Genomic DNA, 27,119 nt, shown 5'->3' on the forward strand with positions numbered 1-27,119 from the left:
GGGAACTCCTGGCTGGCCCTCCTTGGTGACAAGGGCTGGCGGAAGTGTGTTTGGGTGTGGGCACACCTGGACACAGAGTCCAGCTGGCTCCATGAGTGACCTTGTGAGTCTCAGACTGACAACGACCCTGAGTGGGTGACCCCGGGCTGCCTGTGTGTTTGGCTGTAAGTGTCCTGTCATTGTGCCTTTGTTCCCGGGAGTGACGTGATGTGTGACATCTTTCCAGAGGACCCTGTGGGATTCCGTAGAGACCTGGCTACGCGCATGTAAGGGGGTATTTCTGAGGGACTCTGCGGTTTGTCCATCCCTGTGGTACTGCAGCTGACCTCTTGCAACCTGTTTACTCCAGCTGTCTCTGCATCTCTGTGTGTGTGGCATTTTGAGTGTTGCTGACTTTGAGACCACCAGTTACCATGTAATTGTTTCTATGTGACTGCCTCCCTTGCTGCGTCACATGTTTCTCAGGGGCTCCAGGACCCCCTGACACACATATATTTTTGACTTTCTGAACATCTCTCTTATGTATCAATCAGGGTTTGCATATATTTCCTTTTGCCACTGTAACAAAACACCACAAATTCAGTGGTTTAAGACAGGACTAACAAGGAGTTCCTGTCGTGGCTCAGCCGTATCTGACTAGCATCCATGAGGATGCGGGTTTGATCCCTGGCCTTGCTCAGTGGGTTAAGGATCCAGTGTCGCCGTGAGCTGTGGTATATATTGCAGCCGCGGCTCTATCCTGTGTTGCTGTCACTGTGGTGTAGGCCGGCAGCTGCAGCTCCAACTCGGCCCCTAGCCTGGGAATTTCCAAATGCCTTGGGTGCGGCCCTAAAAAGACAAAAAACAAACACACACACAAAAAACACAAACGCATCCTCTTACAGTTCTGGAGGGCAGAAGTCCGAAATCAGTTTCACTGGACCAAAGTCACAGTGTCAGCAGGGCTGGTTCCTTCTGGGGATTCCAGGGGAGAATCTGTTCCCTTGCGTTATCCAGCTCCTAGAGGCCACCTGCATCCCTTGGCTGGTGGCCCCTTCCTTGTCTCACTCCAACTCCTTGCTTCCACCTGCACATCTACTCTGATCTCCTGCCTCCCTCTTAGGAGGCCCCATTGATTCCACGGGGCCTACCCTGATAGCCTAGGATAAGCCCCCCCTTCCAAATCCTTAACTTCCCTTTTACCCTGTGAGGTGACGTTCACAGAGGCCAGGGATGAGGGATCAGGGTGTCATAGCTCCTTGGGAGACTCGATGCAGCCAAACCCAAGCCAAACAACATTAGCAGGAGGTGGGTATGTGGACCAGGGATTTGGCACAGGGACGTGCCTGTCCGGAGGGAAGGGTGGACGTACAGTATGGGGGAGGGGCATCAGGGATAAGCTGGAACCACCGAGAACATGCTGGACCCCATGTCAGCACCTCCCCACCCCACCCCCACCCCTGCTTCCAGCCTTGGTGAAATGGGTGTCCTTTGAGAGAAGCTGGCAACCTTCGTCCCGTTCTGTCGGTCTTGGGTGACCATGTTTTCCTGTGTTTCTGGGTGGTGGTGAGTGCTGTTTTTGCAATCTGGGGGGCCTCCCTGGGCCTCTGGGTCTTTACATGTCTTGGTGACTGTGAACATTGCTGCTGCCATGACTACAACATGTTGTATCTGTGGGGCCAAGTGCCTTACCGTTGGGTCCCGTGAATGGCTGTGTATGTGTGTTTGTGTGTGTGTGTGAACGTGCACTTCTGGGTCAGCTCCGACTGGGTGGCCCACATTCGCCTGGCCCTCCTGACTTAAGTGGCCATGCATCTTTGTGACCACATACCAGTGCTTCTGACCCTGCCTCTGGGCTATGGTGTCCCTCTAGCTGCCTGACTTGGGAGATACTATGGCGTCTTAGGTCTGCCATTAACAAATGGCCACAAACCATGTGGCTTGAAGCAGAAATGGATTCTCCCACAGTTCTGGAGGCCAGAAGTCCAAAATCAAGGTGTCAGCAGGGCTACTCTTCCTGAAAAGACTCTAGGGAAGGAGCCTACCTTGCCTCTTCTGGCTTCTGTGGCTGCTGGCATTCCTGGCTTGTGGCCACATCACTCCAGTTTCTGCTTCCATCTTCACATGGCCTCCTCTGTGTGTCTGTCTTCTCTTCCATCCCCTATAAGGACTGTTGTCGTGGATTTAGGGCTCAGGTGACGCAGGATGATATCTTGAGATCTGAACTTGAATTGCATTTGCAAAGACCCTTTTTCCAGATAACGTCAGATTCACAGGTTTGAGGGTGGAGTAGGTCGGGGACATATCTTTGTGGGAGACCACCACTCCACCCACTACAGAGGGTGACCGTCGGGCCCTGCAAGCAGCTGTGCATGAGAACTTCTCATGTGATCGTCCCTCCTCGCAGGCAAGGTCATGTACAATGGCTGTCTCTCCCGCAGACTCTGGGAGGGCACTTTCCTCTTGCTGCTCCACCCACAGCAGCCAGCATGCTGCCTGCCTGGCAGGGAGCAGATCCTGAGAAGAGATGGTAAAGAGGATGAGCCCCGGAGTTCCTGTTGTAGCTCAGTGGAAACAAATCTGACTAGTATCCATGAGGATGCAGGTTCGATCCTTGGCCTCACTCAGTGGGTTAAGCATCCAGCATTGCCGGGAGCTGTGATGCAGGTCAAAGACACGGCTCAGATTCCACCTTGCTGTGGCTGTGGCTGTGGCATAGGCCAGCAGCTGCAGCTCCGATTTGACCCCGAGCCTAGATCCATATGCCGCCGGTGTGGCCCTGAAAACCAAAAAAAAAAAAAAAAAAAAAAATTGAGCCCTGTGCACTCCCCACCCCACCCCCACCTCTGCTGCCTTACAATGTCTGCAATTCTTTTTTTTCATTATTTTAAGATTTTTATTTTTTCTATTAGAGTTGATTTACAGTGTTCTGTCAATTTCGGCTATATGTCTGTGATTCTTTCTGGCTGTGTCTGGGCCCCTGTCACCCTGTGTGACCAACTTGGGGGTGTGAATATATTGAAAGAAATGCAAATACTAGCAGCCATGTATTGACCTGACTGGCACCCATATTCCAGATGAGGAAAATGAGGCTCAGAGAGAGGCAGTCACCTGTCCAAGGCCAGGTCTGCAGCCTCCCAAACCCACGCTCATGGGCGAGGGGGCCTCTTGCCTCACAGGAAGGGCATGTGTGGTTTTGTCTCTGATTTTAAGTGTGTGCACGTGTGTGTGGAAAGGATGTAGGAGAGCAGGTGGGTGTGTCATTGAGGGCACAGGCCCTGGGTCAGAACTGAGTTTGAGTCCTGCCCTCTGTTCCCTGGCTGTGTGACTTCAAGGTGACTTCATGGCGCTGAGCCTCCGTTTCCTCATCTGTAAGATGGGCAGAAAGCCCGGCTCTCATGGTTGCCGGGCTGATGAGGATCTGATGTGAGTGGAGGAGGCGCCAGCCCCACTGTCAGCCTGAAGTGTGTGTCTCCTTGTACCTGTGGGTCCAGGCTGCGGGCGATGCGCCTCTCTGCTTGTGAGAAACTACCCCCGGGTTCAAAAGCTGAACCCGGCACTGACCTTGGTAAGTTACTTCTCTAAACGAAGGATCTGGCTTCTCCACACATGGAAATCCCCTCTCATCTCCTGACCTTGGGCCTGGGTGCGAGCCCTTCCACACCCAGCCCTCCTCCTCCTGAAGACAGGCTGACTCCGAGGAAGGGGGAGGAGGACCATCTAGAGGGTTTCCGGTCCCCAGCCCCCAACCCCACCCCCACCCCAGGAATTCAACAGGCCTCCCTTACCCACTACCACCAAGCCTGTTGGCCTGTGAAAGTCCTAGCATTCCAGAAGGAGAAATCATACTTTCAACGCATTTCTCCAGGGCCCCAGCCCCTGTTGCAAAGTCTCCCCTGTCAGCACCACCCTGGATAAACCCAGACGCTCAGTCAGAGACTCTCTCCTCCAAGTGCATGCGCGAATCTGCCAAATCTTAAAGGCTGGTGCTGTGCCCCCCAAAATGACCTTAAGAGCATGAGAAGTAAACAGAACCTATCTGGAGTTCCCCAGTGGCTCAGCAGGTTAAGGATCCAGCATTGTCATTGCTGTGACTCTGATTCTTGCTGTGGCTCGGGTTCGATCCCTGGCCCGGGAACATCCACATGCCTTGGGCAAGGCTGCAGCACATCTGCTGGCTAGGTGTGTTAGCAGTCCCACATGTAAGCCACTCATCCATTTTATTGAAAAGGAAGCAGGCCCCCAAAGGAAAGACATGGACTTGGTGAGTCGGTCGGTCCGGGGTTCTGTGACCCAAGTCACGTCTGTGACCTACATCACAGCTCAAAGCAACGCCAGATCCTGAACCCTGTGGGTGAGGCCAGGGATCCAACCCATGTCCTCATGGTTACTAGTGGGGTTCGTTACCACTGAGCCACGACAGGAACTCCCACTGTGGACCTTATGATCCCATGCATCAAGCAGGACATGGCATCACTTTTATAATATTCCTGCTACCAGAATCTGATCACGAGGAAATGTCAGGCAAAGCCAAATCTAAACATCTTACAGACGAACTAAGACCTGGTCTTTCATGGCCCAAAACGTCAACATCATGAATCACAAAGAAAGGGCTGAGCCTTCGAACCAGAGCCTAAAAAGACATCAAAACTAAAGGCAACAGGTGACTGGGGAAAAAATGGTTTGCTATAAAGGATAGTTTGGGGACAACTAGTGATTCGAATGATTTGAATATAGGCTGCAGTGTCACTGTGAAATGTCCTGCCGTGGGGAGCTTCTGCTGTGGTGCATCGGGTTAAGGATCTCTGCGATGGCTCAGGTTCCATCACTGGCCCTGGAACTTCCAAATGCCGAAGATGTGGATGAAAAAGAAAAAAAACATGTCCTGCTTGTGCTAACCATACTGTGACTGTGGAAGAGAATGTCCTTAGATGTGGAAATACATACCCAGAGTATTTAGGGGCAAAGAGGTATAATGTCTAGAATTTACTCTCAAATGGTTGGGGTGGGGGAGGGGGAGTTGGGGAGCAAATGATTAAGCAAGTTGTTAACAACTGATGAGTCTGGGCGAAGCATATACAAGAAGCCTTTGTCCTGTTCCAACTTTTCTCTAAGTTTTAAATGATTTCAAAAAAGAAGGGAATGCTTGCAAATAAAAAGTCATGGTTTAAAAGTCTATGGTTTAAAGGTTCTGTGTTTCTAAGAGTATCTAAGTCGGTGCATGCGTTTGTGCTGAGTTTGGGGAGTTAGGAGGGTGAATTTGCTGCTCCAGACACTGCCTTGGGGTGTGACCTGAGCCTTAGGGTATGGCTAAGGTCTAGGGGTGTGGCCAGAGTCTCAGGAGGCGTGGCCTGGATGAGGGGCCGGCCAGATCCAGACGTGCGTTCAGGATCTTGGGGCGTGGCCAGAGCCTCAGAGGTGTGGGCAGGGTCAGAGAAACTCTGCTCCCAAGGGAGGAGGTACATCTATGCTTAGCGCGTCCTCTTGTGGCTGCTTTGTGAACAGCTTTATTGAAATATAAGCCAACTATTGAAAAGTGTCAGAGTTGTGACGTCATCACCACAATCAAATTTAAGACATTTCTTCACTCTAAAAAGAACCCCTGGGAGTCCCCTCCGTGGCGCAACAGGATCTGCGGCGACTTGGGAGAACTAGGTCGTAGGTTCCATCCTTGGCCCAGCACAGTAGGTTAAGGATCTGGCGTTGCCGCAGCTGTGGCTTAGGTCACAACTACGGCTTGGACTTGATCTCTGGCCTGGGAACTCCATATGCCACGGGGCGGCCAAAAAATGAAAAAAAAAAATTAAAAAAAAGAAACCCCAGAGTTACCTTTGTGGCTCAGCAAGTTAAGAATCCGACAGGAGTTCCCGTCGTAGCTCGGCAGTTAATGAATCTGACTAGCATCTATGAGGATGTAGCTTCCGGCAATGCTGGATCCTTAACCCACTGAGCAAGGCCAGGGATTGAACCTGAATCCTCATGAATACTAGTCAGATTACTTTCCACTGAGCCACGATGGGAACTCCCCCCAATCTTTTTTCTTTTTTCGGCCACACCGGCAGCATATGGACGTTCCTGGGCCAGGAGTGGATCAGAGCTGCTGGCCTACACCACAGCCAGAGCCACACCGGCTCTGAAGGCGCATCTGTGACCTATGCCGCAGCTTGTAGCAACTCTGGATCCTTAACCCACTGAGTGAGGCCAGAGATCAAACCCGCATCCTCACAGAGACAACATCTGGTCCTTAACCTACTGGGCCACAATGGGAACTCCCCTTTATCCATTTGCACTTGAGGGACATTTGTTTCCACAAATCTTTGTGTGGGTATATGTCTTTAATTATTTGCTGTACATGTATGTAGGCATGGAATTCCAAACATTTTGAGGAACTGCCACATTTTCCAAAACAGCTGAACACTTTATCCCCATCAGCAGTTTCTGAGGGTCCCGGTTTCTCGACAGCCTCTGCAATACTTGTTATCATCTGTCTTTTTGTGTACAGCCTTTCTGGAAGGTGTCAAGTGGGGTCTGTGGTTCTGATTTTCATTTCCCTGATAATGATTTTTTCAATTATCTTTTCATATCATCCACTTCTTTTTTATCCACTGTGCAACTATATGACCTCTTAACCAGTCTGCCACATTTGGTCCAGCTTTTTTATTTTTATTTATGTATCTTGGGTCATGCCCACAGCATGCGGAAGTTCCCGGGCCAGGGGTCGAACCCATGCCACAGCAGTGATCCAAGCCACAGCAATGACAATGCTGGATCCTTAACCACTAAGCCACAAGGGAACTCCCCAGATTTTTTAAATGAAAGCATCTACGATATTGTTGAAGTTCCAGTGTATCCTCAGAGTCCATCTTCTTTCTTCCATGTCCTGCCTTTAGGACTCAGCATTACCACCCAGGGTTTCATATTATTTTCACATCCAATGCATCCCCAAATAATAGAGCGCATTGATTTTGCAGGTTTTCTTACTTGGTATCAATGACATTGTGTTTCACTCATCTTTCTGCACTTGCTTTTTTTTAATTCATTGTATTAGTTTCCTGTTGCTGCTATAACAAAAGACCGCACATGCGGGGAGCCGAGGAGATGCAGGGACTCAAGGAAGGGACCTTGCCTGACGGCAGAAAAACCCGAAGGCAGGTTCCTAACCAAGGAAGGGAGCTCACCTGGACGGTGCAAGCCGAAGGTGGGCTTCTGGTCAGGATAAAAGCCTGCCTGAATGGTGAAAAACCGAGGGCAGGCTGAGGCCTGCCTGTGCGGTGCAATTCCGAGGGCAGGCCTCAGATTACACAGCTCTCATGTTGACGTTGATGGGGAAGAATTGGGGCTTTCCCGGGAAAACAGTTTCCATGTTTGCGCCGGAGAACATGGATTGTTTCTTGGGTGACCTAGTCTTTCCTGCTGTTTTACTTGTTATTCAGTTTTTCCTGTTATTTGCTTATTATTCTTATTTTCCATTCTTATTTTCCTGTGGTGATGTGTGATTTAACAAAATTACAGAAATAATATAATAAGAATTTCATCCTGAAGGACTTTCCCCTATTCAAATCTAATCTAATTAAAAACACAGTGTTTATCTACTAACTAGTTATACAGTAAGCTTTAGAGTTAGGATTTTAATAAGGTTCATAGAGGTTAGACATATATTATTCATGATTAAAAAGACATAATCAGTTGCCTTTGATTCTCTAAGAGACTTTTAAGTTTTAGCTAATTAAAGTTGATTTATAGTTTCTCATACTGTCTTCCCACCACGACGCCTTGAAGATAAGCACTAATCTAAAAACACGATTTGTAAATCCTTATGTCTGTAGCCTTTTTTAACTGTTAAAGATTAGCTAACCACAAGATGCTTTGTCCTGAATCTTCTTATTTTCACATGATGTTTTGTACTCATGATGTTTTGGGCTTATCGATCTTAGTTTTAATTAAAGATCTTAGAACGTAATCATAACTACTGCACCGTGTGACCAGGAAACATAATCTCAAAGTTAACCTTTAGAACTTAACCTTTAGGTGGTGTACTTTTAACATGGTGACGTAATCTGCAATTAAAAACTGTCTATGTAAACAATCATCTATACCAATAAAATCAAGCAGTCCAGCACTCTGAAAAAGAGACAAAGAGGCTGTCTCCGTGTGCATTCGCCGACACCGTCCATCCCCGACAGGGTGCGCATCCCTGGCCCCCTGGCCGCTGGAACTGGACTCTGGCACCCACACCGAGTGGCTTCAGACAGTAAATTTATTCCCTCACAACTCTGGGGAGGAGGAGCCCGAATTCAACTTATTAGCAGGGCTATGCTCTCTCTGAAAGCTCTAGGGGAGAATCCCTCTTGCCCTTCCTACTTCTGGAACTTGTCAGCCATCCTTGGCCTTCCTTGCCCTATAGACGCGACACTCCAGTCTCAGCCTCCATCATCGCATGGCTGTCTCCCTGTGGGTGTATCTGTGTCTGTCTCCAAATTTCCAGTGATATTGAATTTGGGGCCCATCCTAATTTGCTATGACCTCATCTTAACTTGGTTACACCTGCAAAAACTCTATTTCTAAACAAGGTCACATTCACAGGAAATGCAGGGGGGGCACTCTTCAACGCAGGATGCTCATCATTATGTTTTGTTTTGTGTTTTAGGTCCGCACATGCAGCATATGGAAGTTTCCAGGCTAGGGGTCCAATTGGAGTTGCAGCTGCCAGCCTACACCGCAGCCACAGCCACGCTAGATCCGAGCCAAATCTGCCACCTATGCCACAGCTTCCATCCAGGTCATCCCTTTGAACGGCCGTGCAGGAGTCCTCTGGGTAAAGGATACCACACTGTGTTCATTCTTTCTCTGATGATGGACACTTGCCTTCTTCCCAGTTTTTTCTCCATTTCGGACAGGACGGCAATTAACATCCCCGAATATATCTCTTGGAGTCTCTCAGCGCAGTATTTTTCAAACTGCCCAACAAGATCCATTAGTGGGTTGTGAAATCAATTTAGTGGGTTGCAAACACAATTTTCCCATTAATGAAATGAAGTTAAATAGAAAAGAAGATATCAGAGTGCATGCACACAGGCAGGGGGAGGCCGACCCTGTGTAGCAATCTGTTTCAGGTGTTTCACACCCCAATGTGAGCAAAGGTGTTTATGAGCCACGGTGCTGAAAGATGGAGCTGGCAACGGACTTGCCCTGCCAAGGCTTGGATGGCTGCTGTCAAATTACTCTCCAACTTAATTCATCCACAGGCCAATGGGGTTTCAACCTATTTCACAGAGGTGGTAACTGAGGCTCGGAGAGGGCAGGAAGGCAAGAAGCTGGGAGACAGAATCCTCCATCCTGACTGCAAAGATGCAAAGACCCTGTCTCTGCTTAGTCTGAAATGCAAATTTGAAGATTCCAAAATTTCACAAGTTAAGGATTCTCAAGTTCTAAGAGATAAGGAGTTCTAAGAGGAGGGTGCCATGAGCCTCAGCCTCAGCTCTTTTTTTTTCTTTTTCTTTTTTCTTTTTTCTTGTTTTGGCCGCCCTGCGGCATATGGAGCTCCCAGGCCAGGGATCAGATCAGAGCTGCAGTTGCAACCTATGCTGCACCTTTGGCAACACCAGATCCTTAACGCACTGTGCCACGCCAGGATGGAACCTGCGTGCCAGTACTCCAGAGACACCATCGATCTGGTCTGTGCCACAGCAGAAACCCCTCAGTTCTCATCCCCCTCCTTCCTCAAAGAGTTTTTGAGAATTCAGTGAGAAAATGTAAAGCCTGAAACCCACGGCCCGACACAGAGTAATTGTTCAATAACCGTTAGCTGTTACTATAACACTCTGATTAGAAATTCTGTAGGTATGCGGATATTTGTAATCTGTCCTCGTCCAGGTCTCCCGGCCAGAGCGTAGCCAGGACGCCCAGGGTCGTGGCCTGGATCCCGTGGGAGAGGAGGGATGATCCGGCCCACAACGCCCCCTGGTGGCCTCCCAGAGGACTGCAGAGTCTCAGCCGAGGCTACAGGACGCCGGGTCGTTGGCGGGGGTCGGAACCACGCCCCTCCAGCCCTTCGCAGACCAGCCCTGCCCTTCCCTTCAGGAACCCTATCTTCCCGCTTCGTCCCCTAAAGACCCAGAAGCCCCCACCCTCTTTGTAAATCTGGGTGTCTCATCTCCAGCTTGATTTCTTGCAGGCGCCTGTCACCGGGACCCAGGAATTAGGTCCCGGCTCTCTCAGACACCCTTCTCCCCCACTCCAGCTCTTAGAGGACTCAGGGGTCTGGGCACACTGCGTTCCTTCTTGGAGACAAAGGGACCGTACTATCTCTCTAACATTTAACCCTAGAAAGTTCAGCTCTCTGACCTTTAATCCCGAGCGACGACCGATGAGCCACACATTTCACCGCAGCCCAGGAAAGTTACGTCCCAACCCCAGCCCCCTTCAGGGTCTGGATAGCTAAACTCCCAGCCCCACTCTGGCATCCAACAAGTTCCAGGTTTCCCCCACCCCCTCCAGTGCCAACTAGGGACTCTCCGCCCTTTCAGAAGGGGCCCAGGTATCCTACCTGCAATTTCTACCCGCTTGGGAAGTCCTATCGCCACCCACCCAAGCCACCCCATCCGGCTCTTCTTTGGGGATCAGACATTACAATCCCATCTAGAGGGAACCCAGTTGTCAAGAGTCCCCAGCCCCTGCCCCCTCTGGTGTCACAGGTACCGGCAGGTCCCTTCTCGGTTCTCCAGGGCCTGCCCTCACCTCTCCCGCCCCGTCCCGTCCCACCTAGGCCTGGGCGGGGCCGCGCCTCTCTCAGCCGCTCGCGTCCCTCCCGGGGCACCCAAGGGACCCATGGCTGCGGCGGCCCGGCGGGGACCGCAGTGGGGAGAATCCCGCGCGTTCGGCCGGGCGGTGAGGCTGCTGCAGCGCCTAGGAGAGCAATGCAGGGACCCCCGACTCGGCTCCGGTCCCCCCTCCTTGCGGGACCTGCTGCCCCGCACCGCGCAGCTGCTGCGCGAGGTGGCGCAAGCCCGGCGGGCGGCCGGCGGAGGCGGTCCCGAGGCTGCCGAGGGTCCCGGGGGTGCGGGGGACTTTCTCATGGTCTTTCTCGCTAACCTGGAGGCCAAGAGCAGGCAGGTGGCGGCGCTCCTGCCACCCCGGGGCCGAAAGACCGCCGCCGACGAGCTCTTCCGGGAGGGCTCCAGACTCAGGTGAGGTCCGGCGCCAGGACAGAGGTGATCTCGCGAGACAGGCCCGGGGCTCGCTCGCTGCTCCCTCCTCCCTCCTCCCTCGGACCCTGGCGTCCCCATCCCAACCCCTTCTCCCTGAAGGAACCGGGAAAACTGGGCCGCCCGGTTTTGTCCTTCCTTGGGCATCTAGGCCCTCAACACACACTCCCCCCCACCCCACCCCAAACCGGTTCCCTCCTTTCTTGGCTAAGAAGCCGCCCAGGCTTTAGTCTCCTGGAGGATTTAGACATATTCTGGAACGTGGGGGCCCCAGGGGACGTCCTGCATGAGGAGAACGGGAGAAGCGTGCTTTATTTATTTATTTATTTATTTATTTATTTATTTATTGCCTTTTTACTATTTCTTGGGCCGCTCCCAGGGCATATGGAGGTTCCCAGGATAGGGGTCTAATCGGAGCTGTAGCCACCGGCCTACGCCAGAGCCACAGCAACGCAGGATCCGAGCCGCGTCTGCAACCTACACCACAGCTCATGGCAACTCCGGATCCTTAACCCACTGAGCAAGGGCAGGGACCGAACCTGCAACCTCATGGTTCCTAGTCGGATTCGTTAACCACTGCGCCACGACGGGAACTCCGAGAAGCGTGCTCTTAAGCCCCCATCACCGCCCCTGCCTGGGGAACTGCCAGGGCCTGGCTTTAGTTCCCCAGGAAGAGCCAGCTTGGGACCTGGGGCTTGTCTGGTTCTGAATCCTGGGGAAGGTCCTGATGAATGACAGCAGGTTTGAGACCTACAGCCCAGAGCTAGGTTTGGGACAGTGACTCTCAACTCCGTCATGCCCCCATGCCCCTTTTTGTTTGTTTGTTTGTTTAATTGAAGTATAGTTGATATACAATGTTGTATAATTTCACTGTACATCAAAGCGCTTCAGTTATACATCTGCACATAGTCTTTTTTCTTAATATCCTTTTCCATGATGGTTTCTCACAGGATATTGAACATAATTTCCCTGTGCTGTACAGTAGGACCTCGTTATTTCATTCCATTTTTTTGTTTCATTTTGTTTTTAGGGCCGCACCCGTGGCCCGTGGACGTCCCCAGGCTAGGGATCAAATCTGAGCTGCAGCTGCCAGCCTACACCACAGCCACAGCAACGGCAGATCCAAGCCGTGTCTGTGACCTACACCACAGCTCAGGGCAACGCCAGATCCTTAACCCACTGAGCAAGAGTCCAGGGATGAAACCCGCGTCCTCATGGATACAAGTTAGATTATTAACCTGCTGAGCCACAATGGGAATCCATCCAATCTCTATAGGATAGTTTGCATCTGCAAATCCCAAACTCCAATCCATTCCTCCCCCAACTCCTCCCCGCTTGGCAGCCACAAGTCAGTTCTGTCTGTGAGTCAGTTTCTGTTTCACAGACAAGTTGTGTGTCATAGTTTAGATTCCATATATGTGATATCATATGATATTTGTCCTTTGTGACTGCTTTCACTTAGTCTGATAATCTCTAGGTCCATTCATGTTGCTGCAAATGTTCTATGCCCCTTCTTTACAGCAAATATTTTGTAGCATCTCCTTAAATCCATTCTGAAACGAAATGCATAGGGTTCATACCCTATTCCTCATAATTCTTTAAAAATCACCATGGAGTTCCCTAGTGGTGCAGCAGGTTAAGGGCCTGGCATTGTCACTGAACAAGGCCAGGGATCAAACCTGCACCCTGATGGACACTGTCAGGTTCTTAAGACACTGAGCCACGACGGGAATTCCACTAAAATCTAATGCAAGCCATATATGTAGGTTTTCGTTTTCTTTTCTTTCTTTCTTTTTTTCTTTTCTTTTTTTTTTGGTGCCATGACTTGGATTTGAAATGAGGTTGTCATTTTCTAGTAGAGGTATTGCAAAAAGGGTTTTTTCAGGCAGGTGAAGTGAATTTTAGTAACATTTTCTTTAATTCACTATATCCAAAAAATTAGCATCTCAAATTATAACCTATATAAGGTAACGATTAATGAGGTAGATCGCATTCTTTTTTTTTTTTTTTTTTTTTTTTTTGCTTTTTAGGGCCGCTCCCATAGCTTGTGGAGGTTCCCAGGGTAGGCGTCTAATCAGAGCTACAGCTGCCGGTCTGTGCCACAGCCACAGCAATGCCAGATCTGAGCTGCATCTGTGACCTACACCACAGCTCACAGCAACACTGGATCCTTAACCCACTGAGCAAAGCCCGGGATCAAAACTGCAACCTCATAGTTCCTAGTCGTATTCGTTTCCACTGCGCCATGACGGGAACTCCTAGATCATTCTTTTTAAAAAAAATTTTTCCTGGAGTTCCCGTTGTGGCGCAGTGGTTAACAAATCCAAGAACCATGAGGTTGCGGGTTCGACCCCTGGCCTTGCTCAGTGGGTTAAGGATCCAGCGTTGCCGTGAGCTGTGGTGTGGGTCGCAGACGCTGCTTGGATCTGGTGTTGCTGTGGCTGTGGTGTAGGCCAGTGGCAACAGCTCCGATTAGACCCCTATCCTGGGAACCTCCTTATGCCGAGGGAGCGGCCCTAGAAAAGGCAAAAAGACCAAAAGAAAAAAAAAAATTTCCCCTTGTGCTAGGTTTCTGAAATCTGGGGTGTATTTCACATTTGGAGCACACATCTCATTTGGACCAGTCACATATGGATAGTGACTGCATTGTAGACTCTGGGAAGGGAAGGCGCTTAGAAAGTATCAAAGATGGCTCTGTAAGAGGTATCAGGAATCCCACAGACTTGAAGGCTATTAATATAAAATAATAAGGGAGTTCCCAAGTGGCTCAGAGGGTTAAGGATCTGGTATTGTCACTGAGGTGCTTCCAGTCACTGCTGTGGCACAGGATCCATCCCTGGCCCGGGAACTTCCGAGTGCCTTGGGTATGGCCAAAACATTAATTTTTTTTAAATCTTTTGTCTTTTTAGGGATGCACTTGCGGCATATGGAGGTTCCCAGGCTAGGGGTCAGATCGGAGCTGTAGCTGCCGGCCTACACCACAGCCACAGCAACTCGGGATCCAAGCCATATCTGCAACCGACACCACAGCTCACGGCAACGCCAGATCCTTAACCCACTGAGCAAGGCCAGGGATCAAACCAGCAACCTCATGGCTCCTAGTTGTATTCGTTACCGCTGCGCCACAACAGGAACTCCCTCAAAAAGTTACTTCATTAGATAATAAGAACACTAATACTAATTAGTGCCAACTCTGCCAGGTGTGCTTGGTATTTTATGTGCTCAAAACTCCTCATCGTTCCCCCCATGAGGCAGGGGCTGTCCTTAGCCTATGTTTATGCCCATTTCACAGATGAGGAAACTGAGGCTTGGAGGGGAAACGGAATTGCCCCACATCCCACAGCTCCAGTGTCTGAGCTACCCTCTGCCGCTCCGCACATCCTGAGCTGTCCCTCAGGGAGGCGGCCAGCAGGAGGAAGCACAGGGGTCCCCCGTCCAGTGCTGCTAAAACCAAACAGGCATCTCCGAGTGTGACCTACGCTCACACCACCCTAAGTGGCCCCGGCCTTCATGGTCCCCCTGTCCGACTGGGCAAGGCTTGCGGGCAGAGGCTGGGATTTGCTGGCTGGAGGATGCCTTGGCTATTCGGCAGCACCCCCTCTTGCATCGCAGGTGGGGGAGCTGAGGTTCTGAGAGGGGCGGCATCAGGACCGCAGCAGGCGGTCTTGGAATCGCCTTTTCTCCTGCACTGGCACCTTAGACAGAGTCTAGGGGCTCGTCCCTGTGGATGTTCCCCACAGAGGGTGGAGGGATCCGTGGGAGCCCCAAGGACCAGCCCAGGTCCTCCGTGCCCATCCCCGCAGGCGACAGCTGGCCAAGCTGGCCCTCGTCTTCAGCTACATGCACGCGGAGCTCGGCGCGCTCTTCCCCCAAGGCAAGTACTGTGGACACCTGTACCAGCTCACCAAGGTGGCGGCGCACACTTTCTGGAGGGAGCACTGCGGTGCCCGGTGAGTGGGCTCCCGGCCTGGGACCTCAGCCAGGCCCTCCTCCCTCAGACGCAGTTTCCTGCTTCCCCAAAGTGCTCCCACCCCAGGCTCCCAGAAGCGTCATCTGCGTCCCCTCTCACCCCCGCCCCCTAGGTGTGTGCTGCCCTGGGCCGAGTTCGAGGCCCTCTTGTGCATCTGCCACCCGGTGGAACCAGGCTCCACGGCCCTGGCCTTGCGCTCCACCATCGACCTCACCTGCAGCGGCCACGTGTCCATCTTTGAGTTTGACATCTTCACCCGGCTCTTTCAGGTCAGGGAAGGCCAAGGCTGCAAGCCCAGACTCTTGGGTCCTTCGGGAAGGAGAGGTTGGGAGCCTGGACTCCGGGTCTGAGGGAGGAGCGGCCGGGGGCCTGGATCCTGCGTCTGAGGGAGGAGGGGCTGGGAGCCAGTTTCCTGGGTCCTGGAGAAGGAAGGGTCTGGAATCTCCCGTGTCGAAGATATTCCTGTAGCCCACCGTGGGTGTGAGGAGGTGGCTGTGTTCTTGGACCCCGGGAGGCATTGGGGGCATGGGCTGCTTCCTCAGCCCCCCTGACCCTAGCGCTGTCCCACCCTAGCCGTGGCCAACACTCCTCAAGAACTGGCAGCTCCTGGCAGTCAACCACCCAGGCTACATGGCCTTCCTCACATATGATGAGGTCCAGGCGCGTCTGCAGGCCTGCAGAGACAAGCCAGGCAGGTAAAAGGACCAGGCTTCCCAAGGAGGAGGAGGCTGCCAGGGGTGCAGGGGTCTGGGTCCAGGGATGGGGTGCGGTGGGTCCCCAGAGAGTGGAGAACTCAGAGGTAGGCTGCTGAATGCCCCCTGCAACCTGGGTTCTCCCAGGACCACCTAGGGAGTTCCCGTTGTGGCTCAGCGGGTTAAGAACCAGACTAGTATCCAGGAGAACGCAGGTTCAATCTCTGGCCTCACTCAGTGGGTTAAGGATCCGGCATTGCTGTGAGCTGTGGTGTAGGTCGCAGACACTGCTCAGATCTGCTGTAGGCCTGCAGCTATAGCTCTGTTTTGACCCCTAGCCTGGGAACCTCCATATGCCATGAGTGCAGCCCGAAGAAAACGAAAAAAAAAGATAAAGGAAAAAAGAAATTCCTGTTCTTAGCCTGCTCTCCTCTGTGTCAGCCCCATTCTCAGACATAATCTTTACTCATGGTAACAAATGGTTTCTAGAAGCCCCAGCTGTACACCCTACTCGCCTGGCAACCCCTATAGAAATGGGGTGCCTTGCTCTTGATGCTTCTAGCAAAAGTTCCAGGGCTGACTCCCATGACTTTGATCTGGGTTCTAAAATGCACTGGGTGGCCAAGCCAGAATCATTCCAAACCCCAGTGGAGGTGGAGGAGGAGCCAGGCAGGTAAAAACAGCAGAGAGTCCTGTTAGTGGCACACAGGGACCTAGCACCTCACTGCCTGAAAAAGTAGGAAGCTGGGTGATAAGGGAGCAAAGTCTTAAGATACCTGGATCCCCAACAGGGTGAGGGACCAGGAGGGACAGCAGTGGCCATTCCCTCTCCCCACCCCTTCCTACCTCTTCCTCCAGCTACATCTTCCGGCCCAGCTGCACTCGCCTGGGACAGTGGGCCATCGGATACGTGAGCTCAGATGGCAGCATCCTGCAGACCATCCCTCTCAACAAACCTCTGTTCCAAGCACTCCTGGAAGGACAAAAGGAAGGCTTGTGAGTCACCCTCCTAGCAGGGGGAGGGTGTCAGCAGAACGCACTTGGAAGGGCCATGCTTATTGAGCTCTGGCCGAGATCACCACGTCCCAGGGCTTGAGGTTCACAGAGCAAACATAAATTTGCAATACTACAGTTTTCCAGCAGGTGGCAGACAGGGGTCAGGAGGAATGGACGCCTTTCCTGGTTCCCGCAAAGCTGCCATGTTGGGCTAGTGGCAGCTCCCAGGAGAGTGGGGGAGTTGGACCCAACCCCAGTGGCCACTTTCCTTGAACTTGAGCTTAAGAGCTTTTGCTTCTAGATATCCACCTCTTGTTCTAGAGTCTAGACTGCTAGAGCAGAAGAAGAACTGGGCAAACAGCTAGGCTTCAGGGTTTTTTTTCTTTGTTTTGTTTTGTTTTTTGTCTTTTTGCCATTTCTTGGTCCGCTCCCGTGGCATATGGAGGTTCCCAGGCTAGGAGTCCAATCGGAGCTGTAGCCACCGGCCTACGCCAGAGCCACAGCAACGTGGGATCCAAGCCTCATCTGCAACCTACACCACAGCTCACGGCAACGCCGGATCCTTAACCCACCGAGCAAGGCCAGGGATCAAACCCGCAACCTCATGATTCCTAGTTGGATTCATTAACCACTGAGCCACGATGGGAACTCCTAGGCTGCAGTTTTTCGGTCTGTCATCTTGGGTGCCTCAGTGCCCTCTTGGAAATCTGCCTTGGGTAGGAGGGAGGGAAGCGGGGGGGAGGCAGGTGCGATTCCTGAGTTTCACCCCAGATCTTTAACCAGAGCCTCCTTAGCTGGGGGTCATATAAGATATGCTATGAAATAGGTGATGGAGGTGTTCCCGTCATGGTGCAGTGGAAACGAATCTGACTAGGAACCATGAGGTTGTGGGTTCTGTCCCTCGACTTGCTCAGTTGGTTAAGGATCTGGCATTGCCGTGAGCTGTGGTGTAGGTTGCAGACGCGGCTTGGATCCCACATGGCTGTGGCTGTGGCTGTGGCGTAGGCTGTCAGCTGTAGCTCCAATTAAACCCCTAGCCTGGGAACTTCCATATGCCATGGGTACGGCCCTAGAAAAAACAAACAACCAAAAAAAAGAAAAAAGAAATAGTTAATGGATAGATGCATAGATGATGATAGATACATGGATAGATAGATAGATAGACAATAGGTGATATGCAATTGATTCTCATTATTTCTCATTATTTGTGGCAACTCTGTTGTGCAAAATCACAGCAAATACTGAATTTGCAAACTGAGATGTTGCTCCTGGGAAAAGTAGGTTCCTGAAAGAGTCTGGTCACATCTTTGTCAACCAGTCACTACATAATAAGCTTTATGTGTGTGTCTGTTTAAAGACGCCTATGTGGAGTTCCCGTCGTGGCTCAGTGGTTAACAAATCTGACTAGGAACCATGAGGTTGCGGGTTCAATCCCTGGCCTTGCTCAGAGGGTTAAGGATCCGGTGTTGCCATGAGCTGTGGTGTAGGTTGCAGATATGGCTCGGATCCTGCGTTGCTGTGGCTCTCACGTAGGCCAGCTGCTACAGTTCCGATTCGACCCCTAGCCTGGGAACCTCCATATGCCATGGGAGCAGCCCAAGAAATGGCAAAAAGACAAAAAAAAAAGTAAAATAAATAAATAAATAAATAAATAAAGACACCTACTTTAGGAGTTTCCCTTATGGCTCAGTGGGTTAAGAACCCCACTAGTGTCCAAAAAGATGTGGGTTAAGGACCTGGTGTTGCTGTGTGCCTCTGTGGAGGTTGCAGATTCGGATCGGATCTGGCGTTGCTGTGGCTGTGGCGTAGACTGGCAGCTGCAGCTCCAATTCCACCCCGAGCCTGGGAACTTCCATATGCCACAGGTGTGGCCCTAAAAGGAGGAAAAAAAAAAAAGCTGAAAAGTGGACACTAAGTAGGCTCGGGAAAGGACACGTTTGCAATAGGAGAGCTGCAAGGAAAAGGCCACATTCTGCCTTGTTCATCCTCAGTTGGGGGCAGGCCTGGCTGTGAATGACCATAAAAATGCCACAAGCATTGATTTTGAGGTTCTAAATACATTTAGCAAGTAGGCAAGCCTGCAAATAGAGAATCCACGAGAAATCAAGATTGGGTGTGTGTTGGGGGGGTTCTACATGTACGCACATAGTATGTTGCTTTTTTTTTTTTTTTTTTTTTTGCTTTTTAGGGCCGAACCCACAGCATATGGAGGTTCCCAGGCTAGGGGTCAAATTGGAGCCACAGCTGCCGGCCACAGCCACAGCCACAGCCACAGCCACATGGGATCTAAACCATCTCTGTGACCTACACCACAGCTCATGGCAACACCGGATCCTTAACCCATTGAGCGAGGCCAGGGATTGAACCTGCGTCCTCATGGATACAAGTCGGGTTCTTAATCCGCTGAGCCACAGTGGGAACCCCCTACTATTTTCAAGGTGGGAAAACCAAGAGAGAGAGAGAAGGGCTGCCAAGGTCTTTCTCCCACAGAGTGAGACGGCTTTTGGGTCTAAAGTGAATCCTAGCAGTGGCCCCCTTCCCAGGTGTTTCTGTGCGGGGACATGTGCTGCTTGTTCTCTGAGCTGCCCTGGGAGTGGTTGTGCCCATTTTATAGAAGAGAAAACTTGAGGCCAGAGAGGTAGTGTCGCCCAGCTCAGGTCACACGGTGTGTGTGCAGGAAGCTGCACCTCGCTCTGGGCTGGGGCGCCCGCACGACTACCTGGCCAGGCAGGGCCACCAGCCGTGGGGGACCTGTGACCCTGAGTTGATCTAGAGGTGTGGTGACAACCTGGATGGGAGACCCAGAGTGTGCAGCCCTTCTTCTGGGCTGTCCGGGAGCCCGGTGCTCAGCCCTGGGCCCCAGCCCGAGCTCCGCATCCCTCCAGGCCTCCCTGTGCGGCCTCGGGCACCGCCCTTCCTGCACTGAGCACTGACAGGGGTCACCATCTGTGAAATGAGGAGTGGTGTAGACAGACTAGGAGGTCCTTCCAGCCCTGTGGGCCTAAGACGCTAAGATTTGGACAGAGTTCCCCTCATGGCTCAGCGGTTAACAAATCCGACTAGCATCCATGAGGACGCTGGTTTGATCCCTGGCCTGACTCAGTGGGTTAAGGATCCGGCATTACCATGAGCTGAGATGAAGACACGGCTTGCCTCCCGCGTTGCTGTGGCTGTGGCGTGGGCTGGTGGCTACAGCTCCAATTGGACCCCTAGCCTGGGAACCTCCATGTGCCACGGGTGTGCCCTAAAAAGACAAAGAGACCAAAAAAAAAAAAAAAAAAAAAAAAGATTTGGACACTCGAGCATCTGCAACAAATTCTCTTACGCCAGCGCTAGAAGACCCCGGCCCTCTGGGATCGCTGGGTGGGAGGCTTTGCGTTTCTGGATCTTCATTCATCTGGTCTGAGTCTCCAGTTTGAGTCATTCAGGGTGTCCTTCTGTGGGGTCTGAGGGGACAAGGCCCTATGCTGGGGTCTGAGGGGACACGGTCCTGCCCTGGGGTCTGAGCGACACAGCTTGCCCTAGAAAATCCCAATCTGAAGGGAAGGGAGGTTGGGGTGCCTGCTGGCCTCACTGCCCTCTCCCCCTCTCCCAGCTACCTCTACCCTGATGGGAAGAACCACAACCCGGACCTGACGGAGCTCTGCGGAACGGGACCCTATCAACGCATCCACGTGTCGGAGGTGCGGTCCTGGCCGGAGCCCCGCCCCTGCTCACCGCCCCGCCGCCCCCTCTTCCCCTGGCTCAGGAACCCTCTCCCACTCAGTCAGGCCCTGGACCCCCAGAGACCTTGGGGTTTTGTGCTGGTTTGGCGGCTGTGTGACCTGAGGTAAATCACTTGGCCTCTCTGACCTTCTCGGAACCTTCTCTGGAAGGCACAGCTTCTCCTGCCTCTTACCCAAGGGTTTTCATGGGGATTAAACCCAGAAATGATACCGCTGAGATCATCAGAGCAGCCAGTGCACTTTGCACAGTTGCCAGTGGCAGCCCCTGTGCCAGCTTCTAGCCTTCCAGCCATCCCATGGGTGAGAGAAATGACAAATACAGTTTTTTAGTATAAGTATATCCCCTGCAATATTTGGGGACACACTTATACCTTTAAAAAAAAAATTTTTTTTTCGGTCGTTTTAGAGCTGAACCTGCAGCATATGAATGTTCCCAGGCTAGGGGTTGAGTCAGAGCTGCAGCTGCCAGCCTACACCCCAGCCACAGCAACTAGGGACCCAAGCCACATCTGTGACTGTTGCTTGCAGCAACAGTGGGCCCTTAGCCCACTGAGCAAGGCCAGGGATCGAACCCACCTCCTCATGGATACTAGTTGGGTTCTTAACCTGCAGAGCCACAACAGGAACTCCCCTGTATTTTTATTAGCTGGATCTGGCAGCCCCGTGTGTAGACAACCCCAAAGAACAAGTCCCATAGCAAGAGCACCTGTAGGAGGCCGCAGGACACATGGCCTTGAACTTGGGAGAGGGTTCAGGGCTGGTGCAGAGGTTCGAGACTTACTTTCGGCGGCACAACGTGTATCCCCTTGGCTGACGTTACCCCTCCTTCCCTCGGCTTCCCCTCTCGCCCGCCAGGAGCAGCTGCAGCTGTACTGGGCCATGAACTCCACATACGAGCTCTGCAAGATCTGTGCCGAGAGAAACAAGGACGTGAAGATTGAGCCATGCGGGCACCTGCTCTGCAGCCGCTGCCTGGCTACCTGGCAGGTGGGTCTGACCCTGCCAGGCCCCCGGCCCGCCTGGTCCCCACCCCACCTCCACAGCCAAAGCCCCTCCAGAGGGTGGCCGCTAAGCCTCATCTATCACATGGGGAACCTGCGGCCCAGGGAGAGCAGACTGATATGTGCCTCTGTCCCTCTCACTCTGCATCTATCGCCTCTGCGTCTCCTTCTCCAGTTACATTATTCGTGGAAAATGCTACAACTTTGGCCCCAGCGGACTGGGGTGGGGTGGGGGGCAGGTGTCTGTGGGGCTGGCTGCAATTAATACTGCCCGGCCCAGGCATTCCTAGCCAAGAGCATTCCCTCGCTGGGTGATCTGGGGCCAGTGGCTCTCCCTCTCTGGGCCTTCGCTGCTTTCTCAGGAGAGGGGGGCTGAAGGTAGTCACCTCCCAAAGGGAGGGTCCAGGCCTCTGGGTAAAGGGCATCCCTGTGGACACCTTTTAGACGCCTGAGCAAGCTTTTCCATTGTGATGTAAGCATTCCACCTTAAGCCTCTGCTTAAGCCCACTCAGCCCCGGTGAAGGCAGAGCCCCCCCATCCTGCTCCCTCCCTCTCTCTCTCTCCATTCTCTCCACTTGCAACCCCTTTACCCTCAAGGACCTAGGAGTAATTCATCTTGTTCTTCAAAGCTCCCTGATGGTGGATGCTGAGGTGCACCTGCAGTCCTAAGAACCAAAGGGAAGTTCCCGTTGGGGCTCAGCAGGTTACGAACCAGACTAGTATCCATGAGGATGTGGGTTCCATCCCTGGCCTCGCTCAGTGGGTTAAGGATCCGGCATTGCCCTGAGCTGTGGTGTAGGTCACAGACGCTGCTCAGATCTGGTGTGGCTGTGGCTGTAATGTAGGCCAGCAGCTATAGCTCTGATTGGACCCCCTAGCCTGGGAACGTCCATGTGTTGCAGGTGTGGCCCTAAAAAGAAGGAAAAAAAAAAGAACCAAAGGGCTGGTCCAGCCACAGTACTGTGACAAAGGGGCACCTGTGGGGCGGCCCATATGGCCCGGGCGAGTGTCTCAGGCATTCCTAGCCCATAGCATCACTACCATGAGGTTGAGGCCCCCGTGGCACCCAGACCCCCCTCTCAGGGTTCCTCCAACTGAACCTTGGGCTCTAGTCAAGCCCCTCCTTCCCATCCTGCCCTCTCTCTCCATCTCTCTCTCTCTCCCTCCATTTTCCTTGTCTGTCTCTCTTCCCCACATCGTTCTGTCGGGGGTACGGGTCCCTGTCACCCCAGGGGATGTGGTGGGGAACGATACCCTGACTCTCTCCCTTGCCACCTTGTCCAGAACTCAGACAGCCAGACCTGCCCTTTCTGCCGCTGCCAGATCAAGGGCCAAGAGCCTGTGAGTATCCATCAGTTCCAAGGGAGGCCAGAGGAAGCCGGCGCTGAGGACCCAGGGGACAGCAGTGACCAGGAAGATGGGGAGGAGGAGCTGGGCCAGGTAAACAGGAGCAGGAGCTGGAAATGGAGTCCCTGGGGCCTGAAAGAGGAGGGGCTGGGACTCCTGGGTCTGAGGGAGGAGGGGTGAGGGCCCAGACTCCTGCGGCTTAAGAAAGGAGGAGGCTGGTGGCGGGATTCTAGGATCCTGGGGCCTCCCCTGGGGTCTGGGGTTCTGGCTTTCTCTAAAATAACCCTCTGAGGGTTAGGACTGTGTCTCATTGTCCAATCTACCCCCTTAGCCCAGAAAGTGCCTGAATGCTGGGCCTCCAGGCAGGGCACATGGCAGGAGGAGAAAGACATGGCAGCTCACGACACCTCCCCACCCTCTGTCTCCCCTAGGTGACCCCCTCAGCGCCTCCCCGCCCCTCTCAGCTGGATATGGCCCCGGAGAGTCCCCGAAGCAAATACCAGCTGGAAGTGGTAAGTCAGGCACTGGTCTGAGCTCAGGTCCCCTTCACCCCTGGGACCCCCGGTCCAGCCGTGCACTCAGGGGTGCAGGCCAGGTGCTCGTTCTTTGCACCCACTTACAAGGTGTCGCGCATCCGCACCCCTGTGGCCTCTTCTCTCATTCTCATCCTTACTCTTCCCCCCTCACAGGACTTCTGGCCCTCCTTCCAGCATCCCAGGCGTGCCCTACCTCAGGGCCTTTGCACAAGCTGTTCCTTCTGCCCAGCTCTCCTTTCCCTGGGCTCACCTTCTCATCCCCTCCTCAGGGAGGCCTTCCCTGACCCCCGCCCCCAACCCTATTGAAAATAGCACCCCGGAGTTCCCACTGCGACTCTGGGTTAAGAACTGGACTAATATCCATGAGGACACAGGTTTGATCCCTGGCCTCGCTCAGCAGGTTAAGGATCTGGTGTTGCCGTGAGCTGCGGTGTTGGTCACAGACGTGGCTGGGATCTGGTGTGGCTGTGGCTGCGGCGTAAACCGGCAGCTACAGCTCTGGTTGGACCCCTAGCCTGGGAACCTTCATGTGCCTTGAGTTTGGCCCTAAAAAGAAAAGAGAAAAGAAAGTAGCACCCCTGCAAGCCCCCGCCCGGCTGCATTCTCTCAGCCCTGGGAAAGAGGGTGCAGTCCGCCAGCTGCAGAGTTGTTTTCTGCTCTTTGTCTGTTGTCTTCTGCCCCCCTCAGCAGGCTGTAACCCTCCTCGAGGCTTAGAACTTTGCCTCCTTCTCTGTTCTCTGAACTGTGCCTGGGCACACAGCAGGCGCTCAATAACCAGGCACTGACTGAATCAATTGAATGAGTTTCCCCAACAGCCCCATGAAGTCGAAATTGTTCCTCTCCTCATTTTCCAGAAGAAAGCTCAGAGGGGTGACTGCACCTGCCCAAACCCACAGCCTGAAAGAGGAGACATCTTAAAAAAAAAAAAACAAAAAACCCAAACCACTGGCTTATTTTCTAAGCGAGGCCCTGCCTTGCCTTTTTTTTTTTTTTTTTTTTGGTCCCCCCATTCCCCATCCTAGGATTTTCCGAGCTCCCTGCTGGCTGGGGAGGGGCAGGTCTCTGTTAGCATCTCAGGCTGAGTACACACCACATCCGATCGATACTGGGAGGTCTTCAAACAAACAGCTCAGGAAGTCCGGGAACCTTATTCGAACACAGCAAACAAGAGAGCCAGCGGGGGCGTGGCCACACCGGCCAGGGAAGCTAAAAACAGATCCCAACCTGCAGCCAAAAACAAATGGAAACATTTAGAGGCACTCAGCTGGCTCCCTGAGGACAAGGAAGGGGGGGGGCAGGGGCTGACAGGGCACCTTTGCCCAGGCTGCGCCCTCCACCTGGCAGCTCCTTTCCTCTTCTCCCCGAACCCAGCCTGATTCAAATGCCAGCCATCTTTCAAAACCCTTGGCAGAGGAGAGCCCCAGCAAGGGGACTGTCCCAGTGAAAATAGCTAACGCGTGTCTGACCCTTGCTACACGCCTGGTCCTGCTTTTCAACATAGTCATTTCATTGTCATGACAATCTGATACGGTAGGGCAACTATGACGCCCACTATACAGAGGAGGACACTGAGGCACCGATATCTGGAGGTCACCCCGCTGAAAGGTGAGCGAGTCAGGACTGGAACCCAGGTCTCCAGTTCCGGCAAATCCATCCTTGATTTCCTTGTCTGTAAAATGGGCGTGATGCCAGTCCCTGCTGTGTGCCCTGCTGTGGGCATGATGAATCCCCCCGGCTGGGCACGCTCCCACACATTGCTGTTCTCCAGCTGTCCCCCTCGAGGGGCTGACACCATCATTTCACAGGACCTGGCACCTCAAGGTGGCCCCTGGGGACCTCTCCCATCCTCAGTTGTCTCCATGCAGAGGATGAGGGCAGGCATGGCACGGGCCCCGTGGTGGGGTCTGCAAGATTGGGCATTTGTAACCTGAATCAGATCCCTTCCTTCACCTCTCAGTAGCCCCCCAAAACCCCAGGACTCCAAGAATTAAAGCCAACATCCTATCAGCCCATAGGTCTGGGGATCTGACCCCTCCCCACCTCTCTAACCTGCTACCACCTCCTCAGCTTCTTTCCAGCAACAATGAACCCAAGAAGCCAACAAGCCCCACACCCCCTGCAGCATTTCTGCCCACATCCTTCCTACACTCGGGCGTCTGCTCAGTCTCCCCCTCTTCCAAGAGGCCTTCCCCGGCCACCTTCATGTCTGATCACCCCCCCAACCGCACGATTTCCGTTCTCCTAAGGACACCTAACACTCTGGTACATTTCCCTGTTCATGAGCTGGTCACTCATGGTAAAGTCCTTTGCTTAGTAGACTGTTGGCTCCATGAGGGCAGAGTTTTTGGTCTGTCTGGTTCATGGCTGTCTCTTTGAAGCCCAGAACATTGCCTGACACACTAGAGCTGCTCAGGAAATTGGTGGGATGAATGAATGGATGGATGGATGAGTAGATGGATGTTGGATGGACAGATAGATGGATGGAGAGATAGAAGAAGGGATGGATGGGGGGATGGATGGGTGAATGGATGGATGGGGGAGTGGACAGATCCATGGATGGGTTGACAGATGGATGGGGGGATAGAAGGAGGGATTTATGGGTGGGGGGATGGATGGGTGAATGGATGGACAGGGGGTGGGTGAGTGGATGGGTAGATGGATGGATAGAGGGATAAACAAAACTTGTTTCTATTCAAACCAGAGACTTTAGGGGAAAAAAACCAGCATGGACTGGGGATGTAATCCTTCCATACTGCCCCTCCCCCGCCCCCATCATCCCTGTGTTACCCCGTCTGGGCTGTGACATGAACCACAGCTGCAGCTCAGCTGTGGAATTTCTTCATCTCGTCACCTGCAGGCGCCTCTGGCCCTCCCCAAACTTCGGGCCCCTTTTACCTTGCCAAGATTTTGGACCTCAGCCTCAGCCCCATGGGAAATCACCTCCAGCCCCCAGGCCAGGGAGGGAGCCAGAGAGTAAGTAGAGAGGGCAGCTGGGGTCCAGGACTCCTCCTAGGTCTGAAGGAAAGGGGGTGGGTGGGAGGGAAACACTGATGCTAGGGTATCCACAGCCCCCCCTGAAACTCTCCCCACTGCAGGAATTCCTAAAGGGAAAGCGCCCCCCTCAGCTGCCCCTGAGGGGCCCTCCGAGGCCTCGATGCCAGGTGAGCCCCCCGCCCCAAGTTCCCTCCCTCAGCCTGGCCCTGCCGGCCCCACCCTATCTGGATGCGATAAGATCTAACATAAACCTCCTCTCTCCGCTTCACAGGGCACCAAGATACGCTGCTAAAGGGAACCCCGGGGCCTGGAAGGGGTTTGTGAAGCAGAAATAAACTGCCAAGCCTTGTCCGTCCTCTGTTGTGTGGAGATGGAGTGTCGCAGCCACCAGGGGGCAGCCTGGAGTTGGGAACCTGTGGTCCCCGGGGGCTTGATTGACTCAGGTGTCCGGGGTTCTGAAAACAGGATGGGTGGGGGTGGGGGATGACCCAGCATTTCTGGATCTAGGATTCTAGACCCCCCAAAACCCCTGCTCTCCCAGACTCAGGAGTCTACACTCCTCACCTCCCACTTTCCCGGAGGACCAGGGGTCTGGCCTCCAGCCTCCCCTCCGGGAGTCCCACTCTCCAGGACCTAGGAATCCAGAGTCCCAAGTTCTCAGAGCATCAGGCATCC

At 53.0% G+C, this 27,119-nt stretch overlaps 1 protein-coding gene and 1 long non-coding RNA gene across 5 annotated transcripts in view; one reads left to right on the forward strand and one right to left on the reverse strand.

Annotated features, from left to right (window-relative positions):
- Window positions 1–11,156, reverse strand: part of LOC146402386 (uncharacterized) — a 30,477-nt gene extending 19,321 nt beyond the window's left edge. For 2 of the 3 annotated variants that reach the window (XR_014806336.1, XR_014806335.1), the window contains exons 1-2: window positions 11,071–11,156; window positions 2,025–2,496 (exon numbers count right to left, since the gene is read on the reverse strand). This is a non-coding gene — a long non-coding RNA (uncharacterized LOC146402386). Of the gene's footprint in view, window positions 1–815; window positions 2,497–11,070 lie in introns of all 3 variants that reach the window. The other variant, XR_014806334.1, reaches the window with a different exon arrangement.
- Window positions 6,639–26,799, forward strand: CBLC (Cbl proto-oncogene C). Of its 2 annotated transcripts, XR_014806333.1 has the most exons (12): window positions 6,639–11,165; window positions 14,987–15,133; window positions 15,266–15,422; window positions 15,727–15,848; window positions 16,704–16,841; window positions 20,437–20,524; window positions 21,422–21,553; window positions 22,852–23,007; window positions 23,346–23,426; window positions 26,308–26,423; window positions 26,546–26,611; window positions 26,716–26,799. XR_014806333.1 is itself a non-coding variant. In XM_084961147.1 (10 exons), the coding sequence occupies exons 1-10, from the start codon at window positions 10,807–10,809 to the stop codon at window positions 26,425–26,427; spliced, it is 1,500 nt and encodes a 499-aa protein (XP_084817273.1). In that variant the 5' UTR covers window positions 6,639–10,806. The 2 variants fall into 2 exon arrangements, 1 of the variants encoding a protein (XP_084817273.1); XM_084961147.1 differs by lacking the exons at window positions 26,546–26,611; window positions 26,716–26,799 and having other exon boundaries at window positions 26,308–26,427.
- Window positions 26,800–27,119: the final 320 nt, after the last annotated feature.

This window comes from Sus scrofa, chromosome 6 (genome assembly GCF_054392235.1).
Source record: "Sus scrofa isolate SSC_HxYL_T2T_F1_AM1 chromosome 6, Sscrofa_HxYL_maternal_Yorkshire_Landrace_v2.0, whole genome shotgun sequence".
Taxonomy (NCBI): domain Eukaryota; kingdom Metazoa; phylum Chordata; class Mammalia; order Artiodactyla; family Suidae; genus Sus; species Sus scrofa.

What these genes read in the sequence shown, in the direction of transcription:
- CBLC (XM_084961147.1), top strand. Translation starts at nt 10,807, where the DNA reads ATGGCTGCGGCGGCCCGGCGGGGACCGCAGTGGGGAGAATCCCGCGCG. An exon ending in TCTTCACCCGGCTCTTTCAG is followed by an intron (nt 15,423 to 15,726) that starts GTCAGGGAAGGC and finishes GTCCCACCCTAG; the next exon opens with CCGTGGCCAACACTCCTCAA. An exon ending in GAAGGACAAAAGGAAGGCTT is followed by an intron (nt 16,842 to 20,436) that starts GTGAGTCACCCT and finishes CCCCTCTCCCAG; the next exon opens with CTACCTCTACCCTGATGGGA.